General features: G+C 51.0%; 1 protein-coding gene across 1 annotated transcript in view; it reads left to right on the top strand.

Moving 5' to 3' along the window:
• The window catches only part of PAPPA2 (pappalysin 2), a 183004-nt gene that overhangs the window by 81101 nt on the left and 86257 nt on the right, over positions 1-15646 (top strand). The window contains 4 exon segments of the mRNA XM_028530897.2: positions 2960-3088; positions 6622-6713; positions 10465-10658; positions 12500-12646. Of these exon segments, the coding sequence (XP_028386698.1) occupies positions 2960-3088; positions 6622-6713; positions 10465-10658; positions 12500-12646 (562 nt within the window).

Here is a 15646-nt window from a genome sequence, read left to right as displayed (position 1 = left end):
ACCCCTGGTTTTATACTCTAACATACCCTGAGGTGCAGACAGGTCCGGAATCTCAGAGGGGACTTTATTCTCAAGTGGCATATCTGAGATGAGGACAAATACTTCCCAGAAAGGGACAGGCGGGTGTTCGGACTGTCGAAGCCCCCGATACGATTGTGGAGAGAAGAGGTTCGTGTGTGAGGAGTTTCGGTTGGACTGAAAGTCATTGCCACAAATAGGCTGATCGGAGTCAGGTAGTCCTGTCTGGTGACAGTTTAGTTTCTGATCCCTCGCTAAACCTTTTACACAATCAGCCCCAGCTCCCCTAACGCTCGAAGGTCACAGTCCACTCCTCCACGGCCTCCATGGCTAAGCAGAGAAGCCAGTGGCCCCGGGACACCGCGTGGCTGCGTGACCCACTCCTGACGTGGGCTCCGTGTCTTCCCCTTTGCCTCGTCCCCCCTGAGTCGCTCCCACTCTCTGTGGTCCTGTTCCAACTCTCCTCTCACTCCTCCTCCTGTTCTGCCTTCGTCTACTGAGCCCCGCTGTGCCCCGGCGCTGTGTGCTCAGTGCTGGGGACCCAGGCCGGGATCAGGCCACTGACCTCAAAGACCTCAGTGTCCAGAGCGCCAGGCAGGCTGGTGTCCCCACAGACAAATCCTCCTCCCTTGTCATGGCCCTCAGAGACGCCGTGAGGGCCGAACTCGGGGTAAGACAGAAGTTCTGTCAGAGGTGCTGTACTGGTTGTTTTGCCGTGTTAGAAACGGTCACGAACAAAACGTGGTGGGTTAACAAACACTGTTTCCCCTGGTTCTGTGGGTCGGCCGGGCGTGCTCACGGGGCCTGGCTTGGCCGGGGTGAGTGGCCCGGGGTGACCTCATGCACACACGCTGGGGGCTCAGCTGAGGCGGCTGGCGTGTCTGGGAAGACACAGCCCCCTTTCCACACCGTTTCTCTCGTCACCAGTGGGCTTTGCCTGGGCTTGTTCTCAGGGGGGCGACAGGGTTTCCAGCAGCAGGGAGGGCTCGCCCCCAACACTCAGATTTTTCCAGCCTCTGCTGCTGTTGCTCATGATGGTGTTCCACTGGCCAAAGCCAGTCACACCGCCAATCCCAGGGGCAAGGGGCAGTGCCCGAGACCTTACCTGTCGAGGAGAGGACCCCGGCAAGGTCACAGGGCCGAGGGGCGTGCCCTGGGGATGGGAGGAGTCTGTGGCTTTTGTAGTCTGCCACAGCTACAAAGCGCTGGAGAATGCCGTTGGCCTTGAGTTCCACTACATTGTTCCTTCCCTATTGGGTCTCCCAGTGAGAACCAGAGGACAGTGAAGTGGTCAGTGAGCCAGTGCAAATGGGCAGCTGGATCACGGGATACCTTTTAAAAGAAGGTCATTTCTGAGATGGTCTAACTGGGCAGTTAAAGTGATATGGATGATCTAACTTGATGTCCACACACAGGTGTGCACATAGGCGTGCACACACATGCACGCACACATACACACACACACACACACGCACGCACGCACAGTCTTTAGAGTCGATGACACCTCATTCTGTAGATGCGAAAATGAAGCTTAACTTACTTTGGTTGAGCAGAGCAGGTTAGTGGCTGTCTCGGGACTCAGATCCAGTTCTCTGACCGGGTCTCATTTCGGAGTCCTCTCCTCAGACTGCCTTGCACAAAGGTCGTGGGAGGCTCAGGTCCTGGGAGGCTGGGCTCCCCGCTGCTGAGCGCCCCCCAAACCCTGCCCGAGAAGCAGAAACTCAAGCTGACGCTTCCTACCCACCCCTCCCAGCCACGGGACAGCGTGAGACTTTTACATGAGGCCGGATGAGACGGCCAGCCGAAACCGCCCTGCACAGGGTGGCCATCAGGGTCAATTAGGGTGCAGAACTGGTTTTGTTGTGCAAACAGCCGGCACTTTCTCACGAGAAGGTCGCCTCCCTTGCAAAGGCTAATTTAGAAGTCGAAAAGTCTTCAACACTGGGGTGTCTTTCCTAGTAAAGCAACTAAGAGCCAGTGCAGGGGTTTTAGGGTGTTGGTGGAACCCCAGGACCTCGGGCATCTGGCGGTGGCCGCCTCGGGGGTGGGGCTCTGCGGTGGAGCTGAAGGGTCTGCTGAAGATGAGCTGGGCTTGGCCGCTGGTGGCAGCCCCAGCAGCCCCTGGGCATCCGGCCCTTCGAAGTCACTCCCGCCCCACCCTGACCTTGACTTTGATGGTAGTTTTCCAGTGAGGGCAGGCTCCGGACAAAACTAAGATGAGGGGAGAATTTGTCTTTGGGACCAGCAGCCTGTCCCCCAGCCGTGGAGCCCCCACGCCCTCTACATGTCCCCTCTCTCCCGCTGCCCACCTGACCAGCACACTTGGACTCCGGAGGGTCTGGCAAGGGCCTTTCTTGCCTGCGGCGGCTGGTGAAACCCCACGCCCGGTGCAGTTGCACCTGATAGGTTTGGGGTGGGGAGTAATTGCACACACGTCTACCCGGGGCGTCTCTTGCGTCCCCCGGTAAAATGGTGATGGACAGTGTGCTCAGCTCCGAAAAGGAGTCAGCGCTCAGTCCCCTGGGGATTCTGTGTCCTCAAGGCCAGCGTGCTCTTAAGAGACAGAAACAGACAAAAGCCTGTGATCCACAGACTCAAGAAGGGCCTTGCTGAGCCCAAGCCACAAAGTCTCATCTGCAGTTTGCAGACACGCTACTCCTATAAGAGGCGGTGGTTTTCTAACACAGTAAAGACACACCCGAAATACCGCCCCTGTCTCCCCCACCCCCCACCCACCAAGTTTGTAGGACTTTCAGTGAATGGTGTTCCTTCGCTCATCACACACGGCACACTCACCCCGTGGAGGGTGCTGGGCAAGCAGAGATGAGGGCAGCAGCCTGCCGCTGTGGAAGACTGCGTGCCCCGATGTTCCCCACGGTGTTTCTCTTCAATTCCTGCAAACCGTCTGGGAGCGCTAGTCACGGCCCCTTGGTTTCTGCAGGGAGGTCACCCCGGGGCAGCTGTATCAGTACCAAGTCCAAGCCGTGGCTGGAGCCGAGCTGGGAGAAGCCTCGCCCCCTCTGAGCCACGTCCACGGAGCTCCCTACTGTGGAGATGGGAAGGTGGCAGGGTGAGTATCGTGTGTGTGTGTGTGTGTGTGTGTGTGTGTGTGTGTGACGCTGAGAGCCAGGACTCCCCCCTGCCCTCCTGCCGCCCCCCACCCTGCTCCGGCCAGGAGGTCAGCCTCGAGCTTCGGGTCGACTCCCTGTAGCAAAGCAAGTGGCAGGGCGCTCTAGGACCTGGTGGTTAAGGTGGGGCCCACTTTTATCTGGACCTCGCCCCAGAGCACTGAGATATTGGGGCGGACTGGGGTGGGGGGAGGCCGTTAAGGTTTCAGAGAGCAGCTGCGGTTCAGGGAAGGGATTCACGGGGAGAAGGTTCCCTGTCAGATGATGCCACAAGGGGATGTGAGGCCACCTTCTGGAATAGTGCCCGGCCTGTGCTGCTCACAGGCCGTGTGGTCTGAGGGAGGCACCTTTCTGAGCTCCACCTGCTTACCGGACCCCCGGGGGCCGGAGCACTGCTGGTCACAGCCATCCTCCAAAGTAACCGAGGCGGAGACAGAACCAGTCCTTTGGTTTCTTAACACGCCATGCTCTTTCAGCTGTTGCTCTTTTGCGACGCCAACCTAGGAGACTACTACTAGTTCATTCTGGTTTGCCTGGGGCCTACCCAGATTTAACACAGAAAACTTGGTGTCCGAGCTGTCGCCCTCTACCAACCTGTCCTCTGGCCTCCCCTGTCACTTGCATGAAGCTGCTGGGGTAGGAGGCTGTGGTTTGTCATAGATGCTATGGGCTTCAGAGGTGGCCTATTTTTAGTTCCCTGGACCAGGCGAGAATACACTGTATCTTGAAGCCCTAATTGCAAGCAATTCTATAGCCTTTCTTGGGCCCCCCCCCCACCCCACCATTTAGCCATTACTGAACACTGTTTATCTTCCCAGGCTTCTGAGGGCCTTAAGCCTTAGTGTCAGTCTGTTCCTCTTCATGGGAGTCGGAACACCAGATGTTCCCAGATCTCAGTCACATGGGGAGGTGGGTGTGGTTCCTCGAACACCCAAACCTTGCGGGTTTGCCGCCTCCCTTCCGCCGTCTCAGTCAGGCTTCTCTCTGGGGAGGCCTCACGTGTGCACCGAATAAGTGTGGCTCCTGTTCTCCCCGGTCTGGCTGCCCCTTTTCAAGTCTGCTGCCCCTTCACTGGTGTTTGCAGGCTTGGTCCCCGCTGCTGCCACCAGGCGGGGCCCTCCGGGGACAGCGCTCAGCCCTGCATTGTAGGCTGCCCTGCAGCTGTTCACTGGTGGCGGCCACCTCGGGTCCCATGAAGCCTCATCTGCCCGGGGGTCTGGGCCGGAGGAGGGAAGGGCCCTCTTCTTCCTCACGTCCCTCCACGTTCTCCTCCTGCGCATTCTCTGCTGTGCCCTTGAAACAGCTTCCCCTGAAGCGGCACCTGCCGGGCTCTGGGCCTCACAGGTTCCTCCTCAAAGTGTCCCTTTAAGCTGCTGCCTGCGGTCCCGGTCTGTAAAGAGTCACCCTCAGTCCTGCCCTCCAGTGGGAAGGTGGCTCAGACCAGCGGCTTCGTCTCAGCTGGCGGCACCTTTTACACGTAAAACAGGGGGGAGCCGCCACACAGATTGTTTGACCCACCGTTCAGAACTGCACAGAAGCGCCCATGCGCTCCGAGGGAACCACTGATCCGCGGGAGGCTGGGGCCTGGGGCCTGGAGCTGTGTTTGTGTGGGACTTGGCGTCTCAGCGGGAGCCGCCAGCTGTGTGCCTGCCGGGCCTCAGCGAAATGTGGCGGTTAGAGCGAAGAAACGGACTTTTATTTAATTTTAAATACTTTAAATTTAACTTGAAAACCAAAATGTGATTGAGTTATCGGAAAAGCTAACTTCCTCTTGACTAAATACAGATCAAGTGTTTGAATGGAGATGCACTTACTGTATGTGGAAAATACACATGGAATTTCAAAGACCTAGCATTCGAAAAAGTAATGTAACATCTCATAAATAATTTCCTATACTGATTACATATTGGAAAGTTATTTTGGATATATTGGGTTACATGAAATATGTTACTGAAATTAAATTCATCTGTTTAAAAAATTTTTTTAAATACGACTTCTAGAAAATTAAAAAGTATGTGTAAAATGGGTCTCATATTTCCATTGGGCAGCAGTACACAAGATGGTACAGTGTATTTATATACTAATTGTCTAGATTATCTTCAAGATGAACATGAACTTGAAGTTTCCTTAATCTCTTCAATTATGTTGTTTTGTATGCCTTTTATCTTTTTTCCATTTGCAGCTTACCATTTAAATGTGGTTATCATGCAGTCGTATTTCTGTCCTGCTGCTAATTTATTTTAAAACACCCTCGTGTCTCATCATTTCATCTTCTCTCCGTCCCTGGGAGGTGGTTTAACTCTGAACTAACTTCCCCATCTCCATCCAAATCTAGTCGTTAGTTGTGCCAGCTTTTGAGGTTCAAAACAAAAATGACATATTTCTTCTCTCAGAAGAGGGCGGGAGAAAAACAGTTTTACAGTTGTGAGTATGTGAACCACAGAGTTTATTATTCTTGTGTCATTATTTATTAATTATTATATTATTTTCCATACAAACAACTGTGAACTTTTGCCCCATCCCGTTTCTTCCCTGCAATATGTATTAGCTGCCACCAGGTGGTAGTAGGGAGCAAGGGCCATGACCAGAGCCTTAGAGATGCCTGGACTGAGGAAGGGCCCCAGCTGGCTGCTGAGTGTTCCGGTATATGTAGACAGACTTCCGTTCTGCACAATCCTGACTTTAACTACGACTGCATCTAGATTACACAAAGAGCGCCATCGAGGGAATATCAAGTAGAAATGAACAGAAAACAAACCCACACGGAGACAAGCAGATTTCCTCCTCACCAAACCCACCAATTCTCGGGTTTCATTCACAGGAGGACTGGTAGGCATTTTCTAGCGTAAGGCCACTTGCCAGAAACACTGTTAGGACCCTCATGGGTCTCCTAGGTGTTTCTGAGCCATGAGCTACTTGAACTTTGGGGCTTCCCACAAACCGCTGGACACGCCCATCAGCAGTCATTGCTTAATTTGTATCTTCCATTAATGTCTGTGTACTTAATTTTGTGTGTGTGTGAAAGCATTCTCTTAGCTCCCACTTTTTTCCAACTTATACTTTTTTATTTGTTTCAATTGCAGTTGGCATTTAATATTATTTCCTAGTAGTAGTTTTAGGGGTATGGCATCGTGGTTAGATAATTATATGCATGACGAAGTGGTCCCTCTGATGGTTCCAGTACCCACCTGGCACCACACACAGGTGGTATGTCCCCGTGACTATTTTGTGACTACCAATTTGCACTTGCCAACCCCTGCACCTTTCCCACTCCGACCCCCAAGTCCCCTCCCCTCTGGCGACCCTCAGTCTGTGCCCTGTATCTGCAAGTCTGCTCCTGTTCTGTTTGTTCGTGTCGTCCTTTCTTCCCCACGTGTGAGTGAGATCATTACCACTTACACTTTTTCATGTGGAATGAGGAGTTTCAAGAAGCCGAAATGGCGACAGTCTGCATGTGTCTGCCTTTGCCTTGCAGGCACCTGGGCGAGGAGTGTGACGACGGAGACCTGCTGAGCGGGGACGGCTGCTCGCGGACCTGCCGCCTGGAGGAAGGCTTCAGCTGCACAGGTGAGCGCGGAGGCACCTGTGTCCACTCTTTGGGGAGGTGTTCCCATGTCCCAGCTTCCTGAGCCCTCCGCGTCCTGTCGGACACGGCCTACTGGCGGTGGTGATGATAGTCATGACACTGACATTGGATGTGTCTGCTGTGTGCCAGACACTAACCGATTCACATACGTTAGCTCGTTTAGCCGCCTCTCTGAGGATGAGCACGCCGCCACCCTGTGGCACAGAGACTTTCGCTCTCTCGCTTTCCCTCCTGCAGCTAGGCGTGGTGGTGTGGGGTTTGAACCCAGGAAGTACAGCTACAGCGTCTACAAGGAGACACTCTACGGAGTCCACAAGTTAACCCCCTAGGTTATACTGCCCCCTAGATTAATGTTACCGAGGATTTCTCCTGGGTCCTCATGTCTAATGTCCATGTCAGCTAAGTGACCCGGTCATAAGGATTCTGCATTAAAATTTGGGGAAGGGATCACTCTAAGTCACATGGACTGCTGTGCTTAATAATGAACGTCATGAAGAATAACAGAGGGTCATAACATTTCTTAAACATGGAGGACGCTGGTAATGAATTAGAATGAGGTGGCTTTGACTCTGGGCACCTGCCACTCCGGGGGCTGCCCAGCACACTCCTCCCGGCTCTGATTAAAGCATCTCCGACAGGCCTCTCAGAGGTGGATTCTCTCTCCATCCCCATCTCCACACATACATTGCAGTGATTCTGTGGCACGTAACCGCTCAGCAGAGTTACTTTAGTCAGCAGTGCATTTAGAAATAGTGTGATGCCCCTGAGTCTCCAGACTGCGGGACATGATTATGATCCTGTAGAGTTTATCAAGGTGTTCAGCGCGGTACAGCACACACAAACGCCCCCGCCCACTAAGGTAGAATCGTGAAGTCACAGAACCTGAGCGGCCTTCCAGGCACCCAGGAAAAGGTGCTGGCTGCACCCCGTGTACCAGGGGTCTGATGGGTGCCCTGCCCTGGCCTGCGTACTGGAGGACAGGGAGTGAAGTCCGGCTTCCTTCGGCCAGCTCCTGGGGGATGGGCCCCTCATACATCGCTTATGCTTACATACTTCTAGCAGCGAGGAACGTACCCTGAACAGACTGTCTGTTTCCAACTGGCCGTACCTGTCACAGGTCTCTTCTCTCCTTTCTGGGTTAGAAACCAAGGCTCGGAGCATTTCAGGGACTGTCCACAGCATCACAAGGGGGATGAGCCAGCCTGGAGCTCAGCTTTCCTGAGGCTCAGTCAGTCAAGTGCTTTCTCTCTTGCTCTGAAGCTACAGAGGACTATCCCTCCCCCCCCCACCCCCGCTTTTTTTGACAACCATTCAGATGTTTGAAATGCCTCCCCATTTTCCTCCTTCCCAATCCAAACAGCCCTTCTTGTGATTGGGTCTCCAGACCCTTTCCGATCCACCCTGACCTGGCACACTGCACGTGGTCGGTGCCCAGAAAGGAGTTCCGTACACCAGGTGCGGCCGGACGTGCAGAAGGTGCGGAACCGTGTCCTGCCGTCTTCTGCACGCGAGTGTCTGTTGTCCCGCCTCGCGTGCCTCTGTCCTCTCGGTGGTGCAGGGGGGGCTGGCACTGAGCACCCTCGCCCCCCCTCCCCACCCCCAAACACCACGCCTCCTCCGGTGCAGCCCCCACTTCGTTTACTGCTGCTCCAGCCACGCTCAGTGCTGTCTCGTCCCATCCCGCTAAGTTGGGCCTGAGTTTCCTTAGTTCCTGGCTCCAGCAGGACGGTGCCCGAGTCTCACAGGCTAAAGTTAAACAGGATGTGTGCTGCCCAGCCCGACGTCTGTCTCGGCGAGGAGCACACGCAGAGCAGGCGATGTGTGTAGTTCTGTGCCACTGTTTCTCCGGAGATTAGGTTTGAAGGGATTATTGTCAAAGGTGTTTGAAAAGTGTCTCTTGTTTGTAGATGGATTTGAAAAAGAGGCAAAAAGTTTAAGCACATGATAAAAAAAATAGAGAAGCAAGAAGAGACAATTGCTGGTTAATAAACAGCAAAGTGAAGCCAATATATGTTATACTATATACACTATAAAAGATATACACATATTCAGATATGCACAGATGTCAGTATACATCTAAGATACACACATGTTTGTGTTTGTAAATACACGTATGTGCACGTCTCTAGGGACAGAGGGAAAAGAATCACCATGGGGAAGTCATGTCGAACACACCCGTGCTGGCTCTGGGGTGTGGGGTGGGGGTGCATGGTTGGTGGTGTGTGGGCACTTAAAGCCCCAGATGGGCCTAGAACCCAGTCCTGGAAGCAGAGGCTCATTCCTGGCAAGTAAAGCTCCGTGTATCATAGATGGGTCTTAGACTTGAATAGATTATGAAAAAACTTTTGTTTCATTGGTTGATTTGAGAGAGAGAGAGAGAGAGAGAGGAAGAAGTGGGGGGAGAGAGACATCGATCTGTTCTTCTACTACCTTGTGCCCTCATGGCTTGACTCCCGTACGAGCCCTGACTGGGGACCGAATCTGCAGCCGTGACATGGCTGCACGACGCTCTAACCGATGGGCTGCCCGGCCAGGGTGACTTGAATAAATTATTAAGGGAAATGATTAATATGCACGTGTTGGTGAGTAGTGAAAGTTCCTGGAACAGGCCTGTGGTATTGCTGTGAAGAATTAAAAATACAAAGGTGGGTATAGCAATGGTACATTTTAATAATGACGGTATTGACTATGTACCTGTGGTTTGATTTATTTCGAATCACGGTTTTATTTTCGTGTTTATTTTGAGTAGAGATGGGAAATTAGAAGTGTGCTGCTAGTGTTAATTGCTCTGTATTTTGGTAGGAAATGCAGAACTTAATAAATGGCCTTATAACTGCACCTGAGCTCTCCACGTTTGAAGCTCGTTTGCACAGCCGTGGTTAACTCCTGGTCACTTAGTCAGGGTTGCCCTATGAGCCAGCAGCGTGGAGCGTGTCCAGGGGATACAAGCTGGACTGACTTCCCACCATAGTTTTTCTTCGTGTTCATTTCTCACCTGCTTGCTCTCAAAGGCAGTCCTGTCCGAGCTGGAGGCACCATGAGGTCGTGGGGGCCCCCAGAACCTGCATTTTATAAGCTCAGCCCAAGTCTACGCTCTGTGGTGTATACATCAAGGGAATGTGGTAGGCCCCTTGAACTCCCTGAGACTCAGGCTTCCTAGGTGCGAGCCAGACAACACCACACGCCTCGGGTGGCTGCTGTGAGACTGGAAGGAGCAACACCTCATCACCCTGTGGCCCGCCGTGCCCGGGTCCAGATCAGGTGTGCAGCGGGCGGAAGACACTCGCCCGCCGTACAGTTCAGCAGCAAAAAGGAGTTGAAGACCAGACCCTCAAATGCTTTAGTATTTTAAACACCACGAAGGAGATCCATACACATCAAACATTGTATCATTTATTTGAATTCTTTTTTTGCCCACTGTCTCATACCCCCGGCTTCCCCTAAGCATCCTGCTCCAACTGTTCCGTGTAATTTCTTCCTACAGCCACACAGCTGCCCTCTGCTCCCCGTTTTTTCTCCCCACCCCTCTTCGTACCTTCGTCACATAGGTGGATTCCACCACTCTCCCAACGAAAAGGGGTTCTGCTTTTTGGGGGGTATGTATGTGTGTGTGTGCTGGTGTTTGGGGCGGGCGTTTAGACCATCAGTTACGGGATTCCCGGGTGAGCTGGCATGAGATGTGGGTGCTTTCACACGGCATGCTTTCACACGTCCTGTGGCGTGTCCCGGCAGGGGAGCCCAGCTTGTGCTACGTGTTCGAGGGCGACGGGGTATGCGAGCCTTTCGAGAAGGAGACCAGCCTGGCAGACTGCGGCCTCCACGCCCCGCCCGGGCACCTGGATCAGTGGGCCGCGCAGGCTTACTCGGCTCACGAAGACGAGACCAAGTGTCCCGCCTCCTTGGTGACGGGAGAGCCTCACTCCATGGTAAGTTCAGCCGGAAGAGTCACGTCCTGGCTTTACCACCGTCGCCTTGAGTCCTGACTGAGCCCAGAATAAGGTCATGGTAAGTGAGAAGCTTCGGGACCAGCGATGAAATCTCGTGTCCCAACCTCACCTGCGTACCCTGGCCGGTCTTCACCCACGTACCTTTGCCCACGCAATGGTCGGCTTCACGGTGTGTGCATCGTCTCCAAATTAACCTCGGAAGCACACATCCCAGAGGTTACACCTTGCGCGAGAGAGAATGCACTGTAACAGAAGAAAGGGGGCAGTACACAGAACCCCCGGCTCACGCCGCCGGGCCCGCCACCCGCACTGCTCTCGTCACTCACTACTGAGTGATAAGGGACAAGTCGCTGAACCTCCCTGGGCCCCGATTTTCTCGTACACCACCAGATGTGTCTAGTAATCCTTTTGCGTTCAACTCAATGGGTTACCGCAAAGATCAAACAAAATTTAAAATATATATCACAGATCAGAGTATAATTTGGTTGAAAGAGTTCTTGCTATTGAAATCCTAAAGTTAGCACTAAAAACAAGTTCTTAGGTATACAGTTTTTCTAAAATGCCCATCTGCATAAATAGGACATCCTCGGAGGACCCTAACGATGGGTTTCTCCGAGTTCGAGTCGAGCACCGAGCAGCGGGCGGAGAGCTCAGCTGTTGGGCACCATTCCAGGTGTGTGTCCGTGGTCACATAAACTCTTCCGTTCCTCAGAGCAATGGACAGTACAGTCCTTTCGAGAGCAGGGAGGTCTAGCTCTCTAGGTATCTCAGGCTGGGGTGGAATCGCTGGATTTCAGACTTGGGGAGACACCCCGGGAGGCTGCGGGGCCAGCCGAGGTCAGTGCTCCCGTTCTGGAAACTCGTCTGGGACCGGGGTGTCTCCTGGGGCCCAGTTCTTTGCATCCTTGTCCTGCAGCCTCCTCCCTCCTCCTGGGAAGGTGACTGGTGTTCTTCGAGGCGTGCCGTAGGCCTTTCTGGCAGGAAGAAGGGGAATAGGTGCGTGCTAGCTGCACCTTTCTTTATTAGGAAAAAGGGCAGCTTTTCTGGAAGTTCAGTGCTGTAGCCTTCCACCGACATCTCATCGGTCAGATCCGGGTCACTTGATCACCCCTGGTGGGAAGGGGCCCCGAGGAGATGAGCACTTATTCCGAGGTGCGCCGTCCCCTTGAACGAAATTGGAGCTGGTTAATACGAACAGGAGGAGAACTGGATGCGGGCGGGCAGCTAGCCGTGTCTGCCACACGCCCTCAGCCCAGTTCTGGCATCTTTCTCGGGAGCTCTGGCGCCCAGTGGCAGGCAGCCAGGAAAGTTGGGAGACGCTGAGCTAGTGACAGCTTTCTAAAGTGGCTTTCAGTCTGGCCCGCCTGTCTTCCCTACGTGAGGTGGGAGAAGTTTCCTGGAGCGGCTGTCTCATCGCTGGCCCCTTTTCCCACCTGAGTGCTCGGCAGTTCCCTGACTCAGCGGCCTCTCCCCGGGGGCCAGTAGGGCCCGCGAGGCAAGAGCCTGACCGTCGTCCCAGGCAGGCTTCCAGAGCTAGGTCCAGAAGCAGTTGCCTGAAATGTGCCAGGAGCTGTTCCTCGGGCAAGATCCCCCGGTTGACGGTGGGCCGAGAGTAGCCATGTGGGTCTTCTGCCCAGGCACGTGCTGTCTGGGGGTGACCGAGATCTCCGGGACAGTCCTTGACACTGACAGCAGTTCCCCCCAGATACGCGGTCACCGGGCACTCAGGGCAAGAGGGAGCCTTTGGCCCTGTGCTGGCGAGTGTCCTTCTCTTAGCCCTCACCCTCCACGTTTAATCTTTGGCTGAACTTGCATTTCAGGTTTGCACGCCGCACCACCCAGGTTTGCCAGAGCGCCAGCCCCCCGCCGGCTGGTTTCCCTGTGTGCCCCCAGGAAACAAGTCTCGGGACGAAGGCGACGAGCGGCCAGAGGGCAGCCTGGAGAGCGGGGACGAGGCCTGGCTCAAGGTAAGTGGCCCACACGCGTCCTCGTGAAGGCTGCAGGCGGATTGTGCTCGGGCCTGTGCACATGCATAGGTACCTGTGTGCACACACACGTGTGTGTGCGTGTCTGTGCCTACACATGGTTCATTGGAGTGGCTTGTGAGGAAGCTTCTTTTGTCATCTCAGAGTGTTTACATTTTGAATTTATTTCACTCTTTTTAAATCTGTGCTTTTTTGTAATTGATCAGTTTATCCAAGTGTAACGTGCACACAGGAACGTGCCGAGGTCAGAAATGCAAGGTCAGAACAGACGCATGGATCCTGACAAAGTTCTCACAAAGTTCTCTCTCGCCACCACACAGGTCAAGAAATAGAACATCAGCATCACCCCCGAAAGGTTCTCTCACTCTTCTTGGTTATTACACCACAGATGTACCTGTTGTTTTTAACTCCAGCACCCTGGATTAGTTCCGTCTGCTCCCGAACTTTTGTGGGAGCCTTTACAGCGAGCACTCGCCGTGCACTGGCCTGCCGCACTCCAGCACGTGGGTGCTCCGCTGGTTATTGTTCCGTGTTGATGGCCTTGTGGGCTATGGGTAGCTTGTCTCTGTGATGGTATCGCAGATAGTTCTGCCAAACCTTTCTGCACAGTTCTTTTCGGGAATGTGTACAGAGGGTTGGGTGTGTTTGGGAGTGCTAGATCCTAGGTAGGCAGAGGACCAGCTTTTGCAGATAATCCCACGTAACTTTGCGCAGTGGTTGTACTCCTGCAAGAGGCTTATGAGTAGTCCAGTTGCTTCACATCTCCCCAAGTGTAGTGTCTGATGTGTGAATTTTAGCCGTCCTGCGGGGTATGTCAGAGTGTTCCCCTGTGGTTTCATTTTTTATGTTTATTGGCTCCTCGTTCTGTCCTACTGGTCTGTATATTCTTGTATCAGTATTATGCGCCTACTTCCTGCATGTTTTTGGTGAGTCTTAGAATCTGATCATGTAAGTTCTACAACATTGCTTTTTTTTTTGAAGAATGTATTCGCTCTCCTTGGTCCTTTGAAATTTCCATATAAAGTTTATAATCAGCTTCAATTTCCACACATGGGAAAAAATCTGATGCAGTTCTGATTGGGATTTCATTGAATCTATAAAAGTCAATTTGGGGGGAGATTTCTCTTCAACATACTAGTCTTTTAATATGTTCTTTCTAATGTGTACTTAAATCTTCTTTAACTTCACTTAACATGGCGTAGTTTTCTGACAGAAGCGAGTTGAATTCTGTCATGTGCCGTCTGCATCAGAGATGTTCATGCTATTTCCCCTTGGTCCGGTCAGTGTCTTGGCTGACTTGGATCAACTTGTACGTGTGACCCAATCTTACGCACCTGGGGAAAAGAGCTTGAAGGGGTGTGTGGTCCTTTGTTAATAACTTTGGAATCTTTTTGTGGATATTTTAAGTGACTTTTCAACTGCATTCATCAGAGCTTGGCTCCCAACTTTCTTATATTTTACTGTCTTGCCAGGTTTTACGATGAAAGCTAGATTTGACTTCCTAAGATAAGTTTCTGTTTTTTCCAGTTCTTTGGAATGTTTTGAGCAAGATTGGTATTAATTTTGGAGGTATGCATCACTGATGCTATCTGAACCTTGAGCTTTCTTTGAGGAAAAGATTTAAATTATATGTTAAAATTTAAAAACAAATACAGAAGAATTTGGGCTTTCTATTTTTCCTTAAGTCAATTTTGGTGAGTTGATTGTTTTCAAGTTATTTGTCCACTTTTTCCTAAAATTTGAATGTATTGGCACTAAGTTTGTTTATAATGGTCTATTATTTTCTTTGTAATGCTGCTACAATCTCTAGAACTTTTTTCCACTTATGCTATTATTAATTTTTGTTTTTTCTCTTATTTTTTTTCTGCTTAGTCTTGCTGTAAAGCCATATCAATTTTATTAATCTCTTACTAGTGTTTTATAGAGCCAAACTATACATATATATACATACACATGTATATATCTGTATATAAAAGGAATATATATTTATAAACATAAGAGGAAGAGAATGATATTAATTCTTCCTATCCATGAACATGGCAAATACTTCCACTTATTTGGATCTTCTTCCGTGTCTTTCTTCCGTGTCTTATAATTTTCTGAGTACAGGTCTTTTTTATCCTTGGTTACATTTATTCCATTGTGTTTTTTTTAATGCAGTTGTAAATGGGATTGTTTTCTTAGTGTCTCTTTTCTGAGAGTTCATTATCGGTGTGTAAAAATGTAACTGATTTCTGGATATTTATTTGTATCCTGCCACTCTTCTGAGCTCATTGCTCAGTCCTAGTAGTTTTTTGGTGGAATCTTTAGGGTTCTCTACTCATATATACAGTGCTGTGTCACCCGCAGGTAATGACAGTTTTACTTCTTCCCTTCCAATTTGGACGCCTTTTATTTCTTCTTCTTGTCTGATTGCTGTGGCTAAGACTTCTAGTACTATGTTGAATACAAGTAGTGAAAGCAGACATCCTGTCTTGTTCCTGATCTCAAGGGGAACGCTTTTAGTTTTTGTTCGTTGAGTACGATGTTGGCTGTGCATGTGTATAACTTTTACTACACAAACATACCAGGTAGAGCATATCTGCCCCTTCGCTTTTTGCACATTTAAAAAAATTGCATTAGCCCCTCATTATTTGTGAACACTTGTTTTCCATATAAATTTTAGAATAAGCCTTAGATCATTTTTCCCTGCCTCTTGGAAAATACACTGGCATGTGTGGAGTGGAATAAACGAACACTTGATGTTCATTGGTTGACATGCTCATTTGATTTTTCTCCTTTTTCCATCTTTATGTTGAAGCACATTGATAGATTTGTTTTATTTTTTTGGTACCAAATCATTTTTGCCTTCATGAAGTAACCTTACTTGATTATGGTATATTTTAAATATATTCTTGGATTTTATTGGTTAATCTTTTATTTTGGATTTTTGCATTTGTATCCATATGTGGAATTAGTGTATATCTTTTTATGATTATTCAG

The sequence above is a fragment of the Phyllostomus discolor genome, chromosome 14 (genome assembly GCF_004126475.2).
Source record: "Phyllostomus discolor isolate MPI-MPIP mPhyDis1 chromosome 14, mPhyDis1.pri.v3, whole genome shotgun sequence".
Lineage (NCBI taxonomy): Eukaryota > Metazoa > Chordata > Mammalia > Chiroptera > Phyllostomidae > Phyllostomus > Phyllostomus discolor.
The sequence above is the reverse complement of the archived record's forward strand: the minus strand, read 5'-3'. Positions and strand labels throughout refer to the sequence as shown.